This window comes from Papaver somniferum, chromosome 8, assembly GCF_003573695.1.
Source record: "Papaver somniferum cultivar HN1 chromosome 8, ASM357369v1, whole genome shotgun sequence".
Lineage (NCBI taxonomy): Eukaryota > Viridiplantae > Streptophyta > Magnoliopsida > Ranunculales > Papaveraceae > Papaver > Papaver somniferum.
In genome coordinates, this window is record NC_039365.1 from 153,942,500 (window position 1) to 153,956,412 (window position 13,913).

A 13,913-nucleotide genomic window follows, 5' to 3' on the forward strand; every position below is an offset into this window, starting at 1 on the left:
TCTTTACGTACTTACTATTCTTTCCCTCGTGACTCTTTCGCTTCCCACCTCGCTCACAAATCATTTCAAATCGAGTTTTACCCACATGATTGTTTTGAACTACCACACACATCTTCTCTTTTGCCTTGTTCATAAGTCATTCCTTTGCCTCCTCCTTACTTGCAAATGACTAAACGCGTATATAACAAAACAAATATCATAAGTATAAACATTTAACATACATAATTTGAAAAAAAATAAAAATAAAAATAGTAATGAGTATACCAAATCGTTTGCATAGTGTAGGGGAGTATTGGGCCTCAAATAGAAATCATCAACAAACGCTACAACGACCTGCAAAATGAAGCAACAAGTTTTACTGTAACAATCGGAAGACATGCAGTAAGTTCTCCTACTGATTGTTCTATAATCGGTAGAATCTTGTGTGCTCCGTATATCGATTTCAATAGAAAGATTTAGACAGTCTCCTGAGTACAAAAAAATACATAATCGGAAGAAATATATATCGAAATACTTCCGAATATAAACAATCGAGAGCTGACATAATTAATAGACCTCCGATTTTCAAAAAAGAAGAATTACAATTTTTACAAGTTTGCGAAAAATTTATTTTGGGGCCAATGATATATTCGGTAGTTAGATAAATTTACAATACTACCGAATGTAAAATATAATAATACTGAGTTTTACAATTTTGGAGGAATTCTTTTTTGGGGCCACTGTCATAATCGGTAGTATATATACTCTACATAACTACCGAATGTAGATATTTTGGAAAATCAATTTGGGGGTTTTGCATATTCGGTAGTAATATACTGTAATGGAACTACTGAATGTACTCAGTATGTTATATTCGGTAGATATGCAGATACATTATCTACCGATTTTGAGTAGTTCATGGCATTCAATGCATGCAATAATCGAGTTTTCTTACATACAAACGCAAAGTGGGTATTTGAGTTTCTTAACACAATAGTTGTATGGTTGATGCATCATTAGCTTCGATCTCGGGTGATTCTCCGTTTTCTTCCATGAAAGCGTCGTCTAGGGTTTCCTCTCCGCAAAAGTTTGGATCATTCAACATATACCCCAAATCGTCTTCTCTAAACGGTCGTGAACCTTCGACATTATGTTCTTCATGATGATTCTCACCTTCTTCTTTATAGTCATCCATTTTTGTTGATTGTTTAAGAAAAAAGGGTTTTTCCTTTTTTTTTCCTTCTTCTTCTTCTTCTCTAAACTCAAAAATGAAAACAAATGAAAAAATGAAACAAAATTCCTTCAAATACTACATCGACTACAATATGACCAATCTTTTTTTTATCTACTGAATGCAATCGGTAGATAAAAATCTTATATTATCTACCGATTTTGTAAGGGAAAATTTTCCATTACAAATTACGCGAGATAAGGGCTGGCTTCAATTTACGTTTGGGTGACCCTATTTTGTTTTATTGTTGGTCCCTAATTCCTTTTGAGTGGCCCCTAAAAATGGTAGGTTAATTTTTCACCAAGTATCAAAAAAATTCATTAATCTAGTGATTAGGTAGCTAATTAAATTAACATCATTAACTAAATAAAGGCTTTTTAATCATTAAGAAAATTATATAGATAATGGATTTTTGAAATTACTAACAGGTGACACTTTTTATCCTATTATATTAGCCCCTCTAACGATTTCTTCAGCCCCATAACAGGTTACCTTAGAATAGAAGTCTGTTATGGCAGGAAGTTTATGTCACGGATGGAATTAAGTTTTTAAGCGAGTATTATACCAGTATATAAAGGCGGTTAAGTCATAGGTTCTTTATGTGATCAGAAACTCTCTTAATTGATTGAATTCTCAAATCCGGCAAGGTTCTACAAAGGGTATAATTTTCTATGACCCTTTGTTGTCGGTGGACCAAGAAAACCGACCCCAAAGGAATCAAAACTAACCATTGTCTTGGTTAGGTCACTTGAGCTGAGCTGAGTCTCCATCATCAAGACTCTTATTAACGGGGGTTAGTCCTCGAGTGATTTCTGGGGAGTTGAGTGTATTTTAAATCTCAGGAATTTTGAGAGATTTTGAGAGAGTGTAGGGAGTTTGAGAGAGTTTGGTGTTTTTGAGTTCGGGGAGTTTGGGGGAGTGTAGGGAGTTTGAGAGAGTTTATTAGAGGGAGTTTGGGGGAGTTTGAGAGAGTTCACTCCTAACTCATTCTCTTTTAAGAAACAATAAACCCTCATTTGCAAATAACATTGATCTTTAATCAAAAGAAAAAAAATAAATGAAAATGATCATATCTCTGTATCAATAGTATGTTATTTTGTGCAACGAGATAATTTTTTTCCCTTCAATTTAACGGTCTCCATACAATTCTAACTCCCTTTGTTCACGAACATTTTTCCACATTTTCCTGTTGAAGTTTTTACTAACTGTCCACCGAGAGCGACCAAATGTGTCACGTATTGTGATGGAATTAAAATTTGGTTCAAAATCTTTTCTCCGAGCTATAGCATTTATTGAATCTTATTTATTTCTAAAATTAGGGTTCTTATTTGGGGTGGTTAAGGGAGTAGTGGTTGGTTATAGGTGGTGATGGTAGTGGTGAGAAAATAGTTTTGACGGTGGTTGCAGAAGTGGTAATGTAATTCAACTCAGGGAAGCGCTAATTGTGAAGACTTCTACATTTTTTTGTGCTGGTGCATCTTACGGGATATGTAGATCTAAACAAATCTATATATCCACACGTTTTCATGGACTCTAGATCACTATCCTAATATTTTCCTAGAAATGTTTCACCGTATCATAATGGCCATCATCTAACAATCATTTCATCATGTTGGGAACAACATTTTTGTTGGTGAGATTTGAGAAATCCGTATGATTTGAAAAGAAAGATTTTGAACCAAATTTGGTTGTGAGACCAAAATACACTAAAATCTCTACTCTTTTGAGAGATTTGTTGTGAGACCAAAATACACTAAAAACTCCTTCGAACTCCCCAAAACAACCAACTCCCTAGTATTGTAGGGTTTTATGACTAACAGGGAGTTCAAGAGCTTTTTTTAAACTCTCCGGCGACTAACAGGTGTTTCTAGGGAGTTTAGGAGACTCCTCTAAACTCCCCCACGACTAACGGGGATTTGGAGAGACTCCCTCAAACTCCCTCAGGACTAATAGGAGAAAACCCAAATACATTAAAATCTCTCGAACTCTTCCACGACTAACCCCCTGTAAAAAATTGCAGAAAAAAATAACATCAAAGGATGGAGCAGAAGAAGAAACTTGTGTAACAGAACCTCAATCTCCATGGCGCAAGCAACTGAGAACCCTTTTAAACCACGAACAGAAGCTTACCCAAACAAAATCAACTTACAATGAGCTCAAATATTATTTCTTCCTTGCAGCTGATTAACCTAAGATTTGAGAGACTTTTTTCAAATTGATTTACTTCAACCAACAGATCTGAGTTACTTGAGATTCCACAAACACTATTACATAGCCATTAAGAATCTATAGTTTATTCCAAACTGAACGAAAACCTAGCTTTTTTATTTGGCTCTTTACCTCATCATCATTAAGTTAATTTATAATCGAGGAAGAAGACGAATGGGGTTTAGCTCACTCACTGGTTTGGTAAGCATCCTTTTCTGTGTCTCATTTTTTCCCTTCTTCTTCTTATTATTATCGTCGGAATACTCTGTTTTAAAACTGCAATCTTTATGATCGAATATCTTTAGGTAAAAAACCAATATCAAAATATGGGTTTCTGAAAATTTCATTTGATAAGCTCGTTTATGTATTAAATTTTGAGAATTTTTTTTAAGAAAATTGATTGGATCTTTTGATTTTTTTGGTAACCTTGACATATAGGGTGCTCGGATAATGGCTCGCAATGCTTTTAAAAAAAGGATAGGAGCTCACAGACGTTTCTGGGTAAGGCGACGGCAGAACAGGACTAGTAAAGCTGTTGCCAATCCAGTGAATTTTAAACTCCTCAATGAAACCAGCAACGGCAACAACAAATTCCATCTGCAAAGATGTACCAACAAGGTGGATGAGGAAGTTACCAGGAAGAACAAGGGGAGAGGCAATGGTTCTGATTATGGTAATGACTGCAGCAGCGACACCAGCAACCTGAACAGCAAATTCCGTCTGCAAAAATGTACCAACAAGGGGGATGAGGAAGTTACCAGGAAGAAGAAGGGGATATGCAATGGTTCTGATTATGGTAATGACTGCAGCAACGTAGAACTTAATCTCCTCAATGGAACCAGCAACTGCAACAACAAATTCCGTCTGCAAAAATGTATCAACAAGGTGGATGAGGAAGTTACCAGGAAGAAGAAGGGGATAGGCGATGGTTCTGATTATGGTAATGACTGCAGCAACGTAGAACTTAATCTCCTCAATGGAACCAGCAACTGCAACAACAGATTCCGTCTGCAAAAATGTACCAACAAGGCGGATGAGGAAGTTACCAGGAAGAAGAAGGGGAGAGGCAATGGTTCTGATTATGGTAATGACTGCAGCAACGAAGAACTTAATGCAATTTCAGACACTATAGTTCGCAGTAGTTCCGGTCAAGTTGATGATGGAACTATTAATAATGCAGATATAGTAATGTGTGAGATACTGAGCAGACTACCAGTGAAGTCACTTGCGCGATTCAAGTGCGTATGTAAACACTGGCGGTTCTTAATTGAAAAAGACCCATATTTTATTAATCTACACCTTAGTCGATCGAGAACACATCCAAGTGTATTTATTATCATTCCCATAGCACCAAAGGAACCATTTCAACATGTTAAAGGAACTTCTTACATACACCGAGGGTACAAGAATTGGTTTATGACAGCTGAATTATTGTTTGATGAAGGCCAAGGCGGCACTGCATCAGCAGCAACTGTTCACACCATACAAGAGGTAGATGCATCATCTTACAACAAAATTTTGGGACCTGTAAATGGTTTGATCAGTTTCTATGATCCTGTAATCAACTCCGGTGTTCGTATATCCAATATCAGTACTCGGCAGGTAACACCTTGGATTAAATCAACATTATTAAGAAAATTTAAAGAACAGGAGAGGGACTTTTGCCCCTATAAGCAGGATGTGAAATGTGAAATGGGATTTAACCCTGCCACCAAGGAGCACAAAGTGATATGCATATGGGATATATCACATTCTTGCCCTTACCGCAGTGAGATGATTTGTGAGGTCTTGACTGTAGGTGACAATAAATGGAGAAAGATTGCCGAGGTTCCGCCCGTGTATGTTCTTGGAGTAGCTTCTGTTCATGTGAATGGTTCTATATACTATAACACTTTGACTGTCCGTGAAGATAAGGTTTTGCCTACATCCATAGTGGCATTTGATGTTGGCACAGAGAAGTTTAGAACGATTGGAGTCCCTGATTTCATTGTTAGTCAGCCTCGGGAGACTGATAATGTCTTTGGTAGGGCTGTTGATTTATTAGAAGTGAGTGGCCACATGGCTCTGTTAAGTAGAATGAATGGATACACCGTTAAACTATGGTTATTTAATGATACCGGCAATCAGAATTGGACTGAAGTTATTATCAAATTACCATACTGTTGGGGTGGAGATCGGCAGGTTCGTTTTCAGTTCAAGGAACAGACCTGATTACCTTGGTATCCAGTCAACTATCTGGTGGTAAGGTATATAACTGCACTCATCATTCCTACAACTGGAAAAACAAGACTTTCACGGGGATTGAATTCAGTGGGATCCCCTCCTCGGTGCCGTATTATTCTTCTAGTTCGATAGTTAAACCTTTTGTGGAGAGCCTTTTGCCTGTGCAGTAAACCACCTCTCAATCCTACCACCAAAAAGTGATGATCACTGAGCTATCTGTTTTCTGAATCTTAAAAAAATATTCACCCAATTTTCAGCAATTTTGTTAACTGATGGTTATTTTTATCTTGGTTTGCGATTTTCGATCCATCATATGAATGTTTTAAGGTTGGTACTCGTTTAATTATTTCATCTGTTGACTAGTATGATGCATCCAGAAATGTCCTGCTCCAATGGAAGTTTGATTAGGTTTCGTGCATATCTATTGATGGTACTTTTACTTCTCTTTGCCAAAATAACTAGGTTTTATCTCTAGAAATCGAACTTGCCGTTCAGCAAAATATAGCATGAATATATACCAGTGTTTTGTGTATGATGCATCCAGGAAGTCTTTTGTTGGGTTCCTCTGCGTGTGTTTTCCTGTATTATTGGTTCCTGTGCCCATGTTGTTTCCTGTATGTTGATGTGGCAGTACTGCCTTGCTTGTTAGAAAGGGGCCTTTCATATGCATTCACAATCAATCATCGTCTGGGGTACTTAGTCTTGCTGTGCACTGGCCTCACGTTGTCATGCTGATTTCACATGGTTGAACTTCCATCAAATGGATGGATGCACACCACAGTTCTATATTCAGGGGAAAATACATTTAGCATGCTGTTACCCTCTACCTCGGGGTACGAACAAATAACCCTAGGTAGCTACAGAATCTAATAGATGTTAAGCTTGCTGTTTCTGGAACTTGAAGCCTTATGTTCACAACTGGTAGCAGGTGAAGTTTCATCAGTGCAGTCTTTGGAAGATTGAAACTGGAGGAACCCAGTTGTCTGATTTACTTAGCTTGCGTATTGATATAACGCTTCAGAGTTGCAGTGCACAGGATTAAACAAGTCTAGCCTAGCAGCATCAGTTGGGTTGTGACAGAGAAGGCTGCATCACTACAGCGATCTCATAATAGTGCTAAAGCTAATCTATGGTGTTGCAGTGTTTAATTACTATGAGTTCCTTGCAGGATTTCTTCCATCTCGAAATGAAACTGTAGTAACCATGCAAGAAAGATCTACAAAATATTGATGTCCACCGTGGTTCTAACCTGAATCAAGAAAGACTATTACCAAATTGGGCTGATTTATATGCAATGGCTTCATATAAAAGAAGGTATTGTGACACCGGATTCAGCAACAACCATCCCATTCATACACTCCCCTAGCAGTAATAATATAAAGTTTCAGAGTTGGAGTTCCTAGAACAACCATATTCACAAATCAAACCAATAGAAGTTTTGGTTTTGAACTAAAAAAATAAAGGTGTACCATTCCACGATATTTCTATCCTACATAGTTCTCGAACCTAAAACTTCAATTGTTTAACTAGTGAGAGTTTCTAGAGAAACAAACCTCTAGAAGAGCCAAAATCAAACTAATAATAGTAGCAAGATATAGTTTTGAACTAAAAATACAGACGCACACAGTATTTCTATCATGGTTTAAGGCTACAAATCTCTAAGCAACATTCAAATGACAAGCTATAAGGTTTAAATCTGAATAATAGCAGCAAGATATAGCTTTGAACTAGAAGTATTGCATACACCACCGTGTTTCTAGCATAGTTTCAAAGCTACAAATCTTCATTATATAATATTAGAAGTCTAAGCTTAACAAACATATTCTCCGGTTCAAAGGATAACGAGTAGCACCACATATTTAATAACCTGCATATGGATCGCGTGCTTCTGGGGATTTCCTGCAAAATAAATGGGAGCAGAGGTGTTAGTCACATAGAATAGAATTAGTTATGTACATGAAGAAAAAGTGTCCCACAATTGTAATAAGAAAAATTAGTGCAGTTCTAATAATTTCAAACTGGTTACTTGTACAAATATTCAGACAGCAATCATCTCTTTCTCTATCCCTCTCTATCATATCAACTACCAATAGAAGATTTTTATTTCTTTCATCTACCATAAAGTTAACACCTCTTTGCATCATGGTATGTTCACAATTACAGGGAGATGAACCAATTGCTGGTAAAAGTTCCGTATTAGCATTAGAAACAACCATAGAAGACATGAATGTAACTATGCAAACATTTCCAAGCAAATCAAAGCAGCGATCCATAATGATTTCCTCCATTTTAAGCTCAAATCTAAGCTGAGACATCAAATTTGATTTTTTATCATGAATTTTATGCAACTTCACTGAATGCGGAAAAGCTGTATTAGAACGAGTACAGGCTAAATGTCGCGTGTCCATATCATCAACTAACTGCCAAGGTATATACAGTCTGTAATTATGGCACTGTAATACAATATTTCCTGAATGAATAACAAGGACCCTAGAAAAGTTTCTGAGGATACTCTTGTAGGTGGGGAGGGAGAGTCAGAGACAGATCATCCTACGAGATTTACTGACAACTAATACAGATTGACATAACTCCAGCATTATTGTGGTGGGAAATTCCATCATAGATCAAAATGGCTACACCCTTCAGATGTCTAATTTGCCAAAAAGTGACTCTTGATTACGACCAACTGTTGGTAAACAACCTAAGTATGGTGTCTAGTTAAAGCAATTGGTATTCGAGGATAAAATTCATAGACTTAATGAGCTGCAAGGATAAGAACAGAAAAAGAAAACCTAGAATACTGGCGACTATTCAAATTCAAGCTTCTCACACTGGAACAGGATAAAAATTTCAAAACAATCAAAAAAATTACCAGCAAGAACAAACAAATATGACATGAACCTGGTAACATTCTTATGACACCAAAATGTTGTGACAGGCGACAGGCAACCTACATAGTAATTACGTGATTATAAACATGCGATGCACTAAAAAGATTACCTAAAAGTCAAATTCCCTCCACTGCTGCCTGACATTTTAAGAGTTGATTTAGCCTTAACATAACACTGACGGATCTTGACGATCAACCAACTTACAAACAACTACCCCCTTCGCATAAGAAATGAAGGAAAACAATTGTTCTCTATACAAAATAAGGTTCCTACTCGTAATATTACTATTTGGACGAGTAATTGTGATATAAACTTAAGGGAAATATGGACATTGTTCACACAAATTAGACTCCTATGAACCATACAATATCACTTACGAATTCAGGAGGATGTAACTTCAGTCATAATCAGAAACTTTTGGTATTTCTTTTCTTGAACCTAGACTTTGAGAAACAATCTGCCACTATGAGTTAGCGAGTTGTGTGGATTCTTTTTTGAAGACACTGTTACTGCAAGTATCTTACATCTAACTGTGCATTACCTACAACAGTATGGTATGGAGGAGGGTTCACTTAAACCCAAGTAATCATGCCGAAAATTTTCAAGAACGCAGTTTTCTTTGCTAAAATATATGCAAACACGGATGTTTTACATCAGTCGAAACTAAGCTTACACGTGATACCTGTTATTAAGCTATGACAAGAAACAAAGTATCTGACACAGGACAAGTATGACTAACAAGGTTGGACAACCATCAAAAGCCTCCTCATTGCAACTATGGGGCAGAAATATATCATGAATATCTTAACCTTGATTCTTCTTATGACAGTATAATTGTATGAAACTGGTACCAGGGGATACTCAGGAACAACCAATGAAGTAGTAGTGGCAGAAAGTATGGCATGCTTAAAAGGTTTGGAATGGTTGAAGGAGTTGGGAAGGGCTGAAGGAAGAATTATAGGGGATTGCAAATTGTAATAAACAGCAAAAAAAATGCAACACAAATATGGAAAAGCAGGCTAGTCATCGAAGATAAGATTCACATTTCGAAGAACACAACTAGTCTCATTTTGATATGTAACCAGAGACTGCAATTATACGGGAGACCTGGTAGCCAAACTAGCTAGGTATCAGGCAGGTAGATATGCAACTGCCATGGGAAATAACAATCACCAACCTCTTCTTGGGGTCTTTCCTTCCGCTTCTGCGCGCTCTCTCTCTGCCTTGAGTTGTCCGACCATCTTATTTGATGCATAAGTGATTTTGTTGGCAAGATCTATGTGCTTGACTGCATAAGAAAAGAAAAAAATCATTAGCTAGCATTACTTTTAGTTAATGGAAGGTTAAAAAAATGCAGAAATAATAGCAAAACTAACTCCACTTTGGCAAAAAGAATAAAATAAAACTTAATAGATTATTCCTTACTTCGAACCAGTCCACCTGTATTTTCAGGATCATCAATAGAAGCTTCGAGCATTGCTTCTTCGATGCGAATCACAGCATTTTGATAGTCCACTAAGCTTGGACATGGTTCTCTCTTCAGATCTTTGTCAGCAGCTTCTTTCCCAGACCCAACACAGTAAAAAGGTTCTGTAATTTCAAAAGCTCCATCCTTATCCCCATAGGCTAGTTTGGGAACCATAGCCTGAAAACATAACAAAACAAAGTAAAATAACAAAATAAAATAACATAGCCTGGAACTTTGTCCAAACAAAAATCATCAAATTGAACAACTTGTTTTCACTTCACGGAAGTCCTTTTCGCTTTCCCACGGTGAACCGGTTTTTTTCGAGTTTACCTTCTTTCTTCAACTTCTCCTTCTGGTTTTCCTACCGCCATGAGCGGCTAAGAAGCCGTTCATAGGCTCTGATGGGGGTTAACCACATAGTTTTTTAGGGTTTCTGCTCACGGGGGTCTTATTGGTTGTTTAGTGGAGTTAATTTTTATTAGAAACAAGGTTAGTGGAGGTGACAGTCTGATAATCCGTCTGCAACAGCTATCAGTGCGCGCTTGAGTTTTAATCGATACATAACTTGTCAGGTAATGATTTCCCTTAATCCCATCGATTTTGATACTATTTCTTCATCGATTCTGCTTTATGTTTGCCTTTACTCTTCCCTAATCTTTAATCCTTCGCCATTTGTTGAATTTCTTCTCAATTCGTTACACTTGGAGATTTCCCTCAAAAATCCTAATTTTTAATTTGATTTTGAGCTGAGAAATTTGTGATTTTTTGCAAACTTTTGGGATTCCATTTTTTTAATACCTAATTCTCACCGCTTTCCAAAACCCTAATTTCTCCCTTTATAAGCACCGTAAGATGAAGTGGTTTCTTTACCTGTTATGCTCTCCCCTCTCTGCAAATCCTTATAGTTTTTCTCAGTTTATTTCACAATCCTCAATACCCTTCAGTGTAGCTTTTCAGCTGAGTTTCTGTATCACCATGTATGCTGTTTGGCATGGTGATGTATCTCAATTAACAAACCAACTTGAAATCTCTTTGAATCTGATTCAAGGTATACAGTTTGATGTTAGTGAAATAATTCCATCAAGGTACCTGCGTAATGAAGACTTGTGGACAAGCTGTTTGTTGGGAAGGTTTGCTGAACCTGTAGCAAGGAATAGTTGGGATGTAAGAAATGCCTTGCTTTTCCAGTGGAAGATTCAAGGAGGTCTCTCTGTGAAGATGGTGAGTGACTGGGTTCTTCTAGTGAGATTTGAAAGGGAAGATGAGACGCATAGAGTTTTGGTAGTTGCAACCAGAGTGGTTTATGGTGACTTATTCTGCATCAAAATCTGGGAGAGAACTGAGAATTTAACTACTTGGAGTCCTCCAGCTGAGATGTTCTTCATAACCATTCACAACTTAACTCATGCTCAGTTAAACAGTGATAACTTGAGAAGATATTTGGCCTGTATGGGTGATATTTCATCCTTCTCATACCCTGTTAGGAAGGAAAATGGAAGTTACTCCATAACTGTGAGGGCTAGCACCAGATACAAGCAAAGATTTTGCTTTAGTGTGATGGCTGAAAATGAGATGGGGTTTACTAATGAGATCAGGTTTCAATTTCACCATTTTCCAAACAACTTTTGTGACTACTGCAAATTGATTGGCCATAAATTTCAGAACTGTCAGCAGCAATTATTTGATCAGCAGCAGGCTGAACAACAACATGCAGCAGCTGATTCTATTATGGCTGCAATGCAACATTTTGATGCACAACAACATGAAGCAATGGTGAATCAGCAACCAGAGATCCCAGTGATGCAACAACAGGGGTTGAACTATCATGAAGATAGTCTAGACAGTGCAGAGTCAGGCCAAGCTTTGTCTGAGGTTACTTGCGCTGAGTACCTCAAGCATTTGGAGGAAGAATCTGCTAGACAGAACAATGACAAAGGAATCATATTGGGCAATACTAGTGCTGGTACTTCTAGTAACCAACCTCTGAGGGCTGATGTACCTCCATTTTACCGCAATACAGACTGGAACAATAATTCTTATATGTGCAAGGTTGTCCAAAAAAAGGATAGACCTGGTCAAGGGCTGAATTTGGATTCTTGGAGTGAATCCAGTTCCTCTCAACATTCATCAATCAACATCACAACCTATTATAGGAACTGGACTCTAATGCAATCTTATTTTCACTGGGATACTCCACTACCTGCTATGAAGAAGCAAAGAACTGCCGATATTACTGAGATAACTGAGATCATTGATCTTCACTGTCAGCTGCAAATTGAACAAGTTAAGGATATTCCAATGGTTGAGGGAAATAACAAAGTAATAGCTTTCCCCCACCAATGTTTCAAAGGAGAAGCCCCCTCTGCAAATGCTGGCAACAATGATGGTGATTCTAAGGGAAATGGAATTGCTCACATGGACTGAACCAATATGACCCAAAAAAAAGAGGCAGAAACCTACTTGTGTTTAATTGTGCAAGACCCCGTCAGAGTCTATGGCTCTTTTCTTGGTGTTTTTGCTAGTTCTGCTTATCTGTTTAGTTTCTGCTCTTGTCTTAGTTCCTGCTTTGTTGTCTAATTTCCTTACTTTCCTGCATTTTGTAAATCTTCCTTTCATGTTTAGTAAATTAGGTCCTGTAATATATCCTTTGTATTTATTTTGTGTTCTTTACCTAGCATCTGTGTTTGTTTAATTTTATCTGTACCTTGAAAAAAAATTAGGTCTTAAACCAAACTTTTCATTTGCTGACTCCTTTTTCCTCATCTGGTATTGGTCCCCTTTTCTTTGCTCCCCAGATCAACCCACCCTTTCTCTACTCAACAAGCCTTTTCATCCTGCTCTTTGTTGCACAATGCTTTCTTTTATCTTTTCTTTGACATTGAGTTCAACTTTGTCCAAGTTCCTTTTAATCCCCCCCTGCCTAAGTGTTTTCTTGTTTTGGTTCCCTCAGTTGTTAGAAATAATGAGGTTACTCTCCCGGAATGTCCAGGGTATTGGTAACCCTCTAACTAAGGATCATCTAGACTATCTCTGCCAATATTACAAACCTGATATTGTATTCTTAGCCGAGACAAAAGCCCCCTTGTCTCGGATGGAGTTGCATTTAAAAAAATCTCTCTTCCATGACTGGTTTATTGTGCCGTCGGTGGGAATAGCGAAAGGACTAGCAATAGCGTGGTACAATAATGTTGAAATGAAACTAGTTTCATCAAAATTTAATGTGTGTCATTTCGAATTAAAAATAGGATAACTCTAAACATTGGTTACATGTGTTTATGGTGCTATTTATGCTAATGATAGAATAAATAAGTGGACTCATATTGCAGAGATAGCAAAACTCATTTTCAAACCGTGGATTCTAATTGGAGATCTAAATGTAATTTTGGACCCGAAGGAAAAACAAGGTGGCAATCAGACTAGCTCAAGCTATAAATCCTTTATTATTCAAACCATAGACTCAATGGGATTACAAGACGCAGGATATGAGGGAGCGCCATTCACGTGGTATAACAAGCGAAAAGGGGAAGCAAACATTTGCGGAAGAATTGACAGAGCGTTAACTTCCGTCAGGTGGGCACAAAGTTTTCCGGATACTAAGGTAACTCATTTACCGAGAGTTGGTTCAGACCATATGCCTATTTTATTAGATTTCATCCCACAAAATTATAGGATTCAGAAACCATTTAGGTGTCTTCGGTCCTGGTTAACTCACACTACACTCCCTACGGTAATTGAAGCCTCATGGAAATTACACTCTGCCAACTCCGGTGAGACATCTCTCTCTGGGCTCTTAAAGTTACTCTCTTCTGATTTAGCTCATTGGAACATGAATGTTTTTGGGAACATACACAAGAATATTAGGACCATAAACAGTAGAATCGATAGCATCCATCGATCCGGGAACATCGCTAAA

The 13,913-nt window shown here is 37.5% G+C and overlaps 2 protein-coding genes across 5 annotated transcripts; one reads left to right on the plus strand and one right to left on the minus strand.

Annotated features, from left to right (window-relative positions):
* Positions 1-3,224: 3,224 nt before the first annotated feature.
* On the plus strand, positions 3,225-6,048 carry LOC113303594. Its single transcript, XM_026552638.1, has 2 exons — positions 3,225-3,619; positions 3,857-6,048. The coding sequence occupies exons 1-2, from the start codon at positions 3,593-3,595 to the stop codon at positions 5,627-5,629; spliced, it is 1,800 nt and encodes a 599-aa protein (XP_026408423.1). The 5' UTR covers positions 3,225-3,592; the 3' UTR covers positions 5,630-6,048.
* A 1,163-nt stretch (positions 6,049-7,211) lies between these two features.
* On the minus strand, positions 7,212-10,412 carry LOC113302048. Of its 4 annotated transcripts, XM_026550890.1 has the most exons (4): positions 10,331-10,412; positions 9,958-10,177; positions 9,710-9,820; positions 7,212-7,540 (listed from the first exon to the last, which is right to left on the minus strand). In XM_026550890.1, the coding sequence occupies exons 2-4, from the start codon at positions 10,172-10,174 to the stop codon at positions 7,473-7,475; spliced, it is 396 nt and encodes a 131-aa protein (XP_026406675.1). In that variant the 5' UTR covers positions 10,175-10,177; positions 10,331-10,412; the 3' UTR covers positions 7,212-7,472. The 4 variants fall into 4 exon arrangements, with proteins under 4 accessions (XP_026406675.1, XP_026406677.1, XP_026406674.1 ...); XM_026550892.1 differs by lacking the exons at positions 9,710-9,820; positions 9,958-10,177; positions 10,331-10,412 and adding an exon at positions 7,773-8,079; XM_026550889.1 differs by lacking the exons at positions 9,710-9,820; positions 9,958-10,177; positions 10,331-10,412 and adding an exon at positions 7,759-8,079.
* Between the last annotated feature and the right edge of the window lie 3,501 nt (positions 10,413-13,913).

Excerpts from the sequence above, each read along its gene's own strand:
- LOC113302048 (XM_026550888.1), bottom strand. The coding sequence starts at position 8,049 with ATGGACACGCGACATTTAGCCTGTACTCGTTCTAATACAGCTTTTCCG. Across the intron at positions 7,541-7,667 it reads CTGTCTGAATATTTGTACAA|GAAATCCCCAGAAGCACGCG; the intron begins GTAACCAGTTTG and ends TTTATTTTGCAG.
- LOC113303594 (XM_026552638.1), top strand. The coding sequence starts at position 3,593 with ATGGGGTTTAGCTCACTCACTGGTTTG. Across the intron at positions 3,620-3,856 it reads TTAGCTCACTCACTGGTTTG|GGTGCTCGGATAATGGCTCG; the intron begins GTAAGCATCCTT and ends CTTGACATATAG.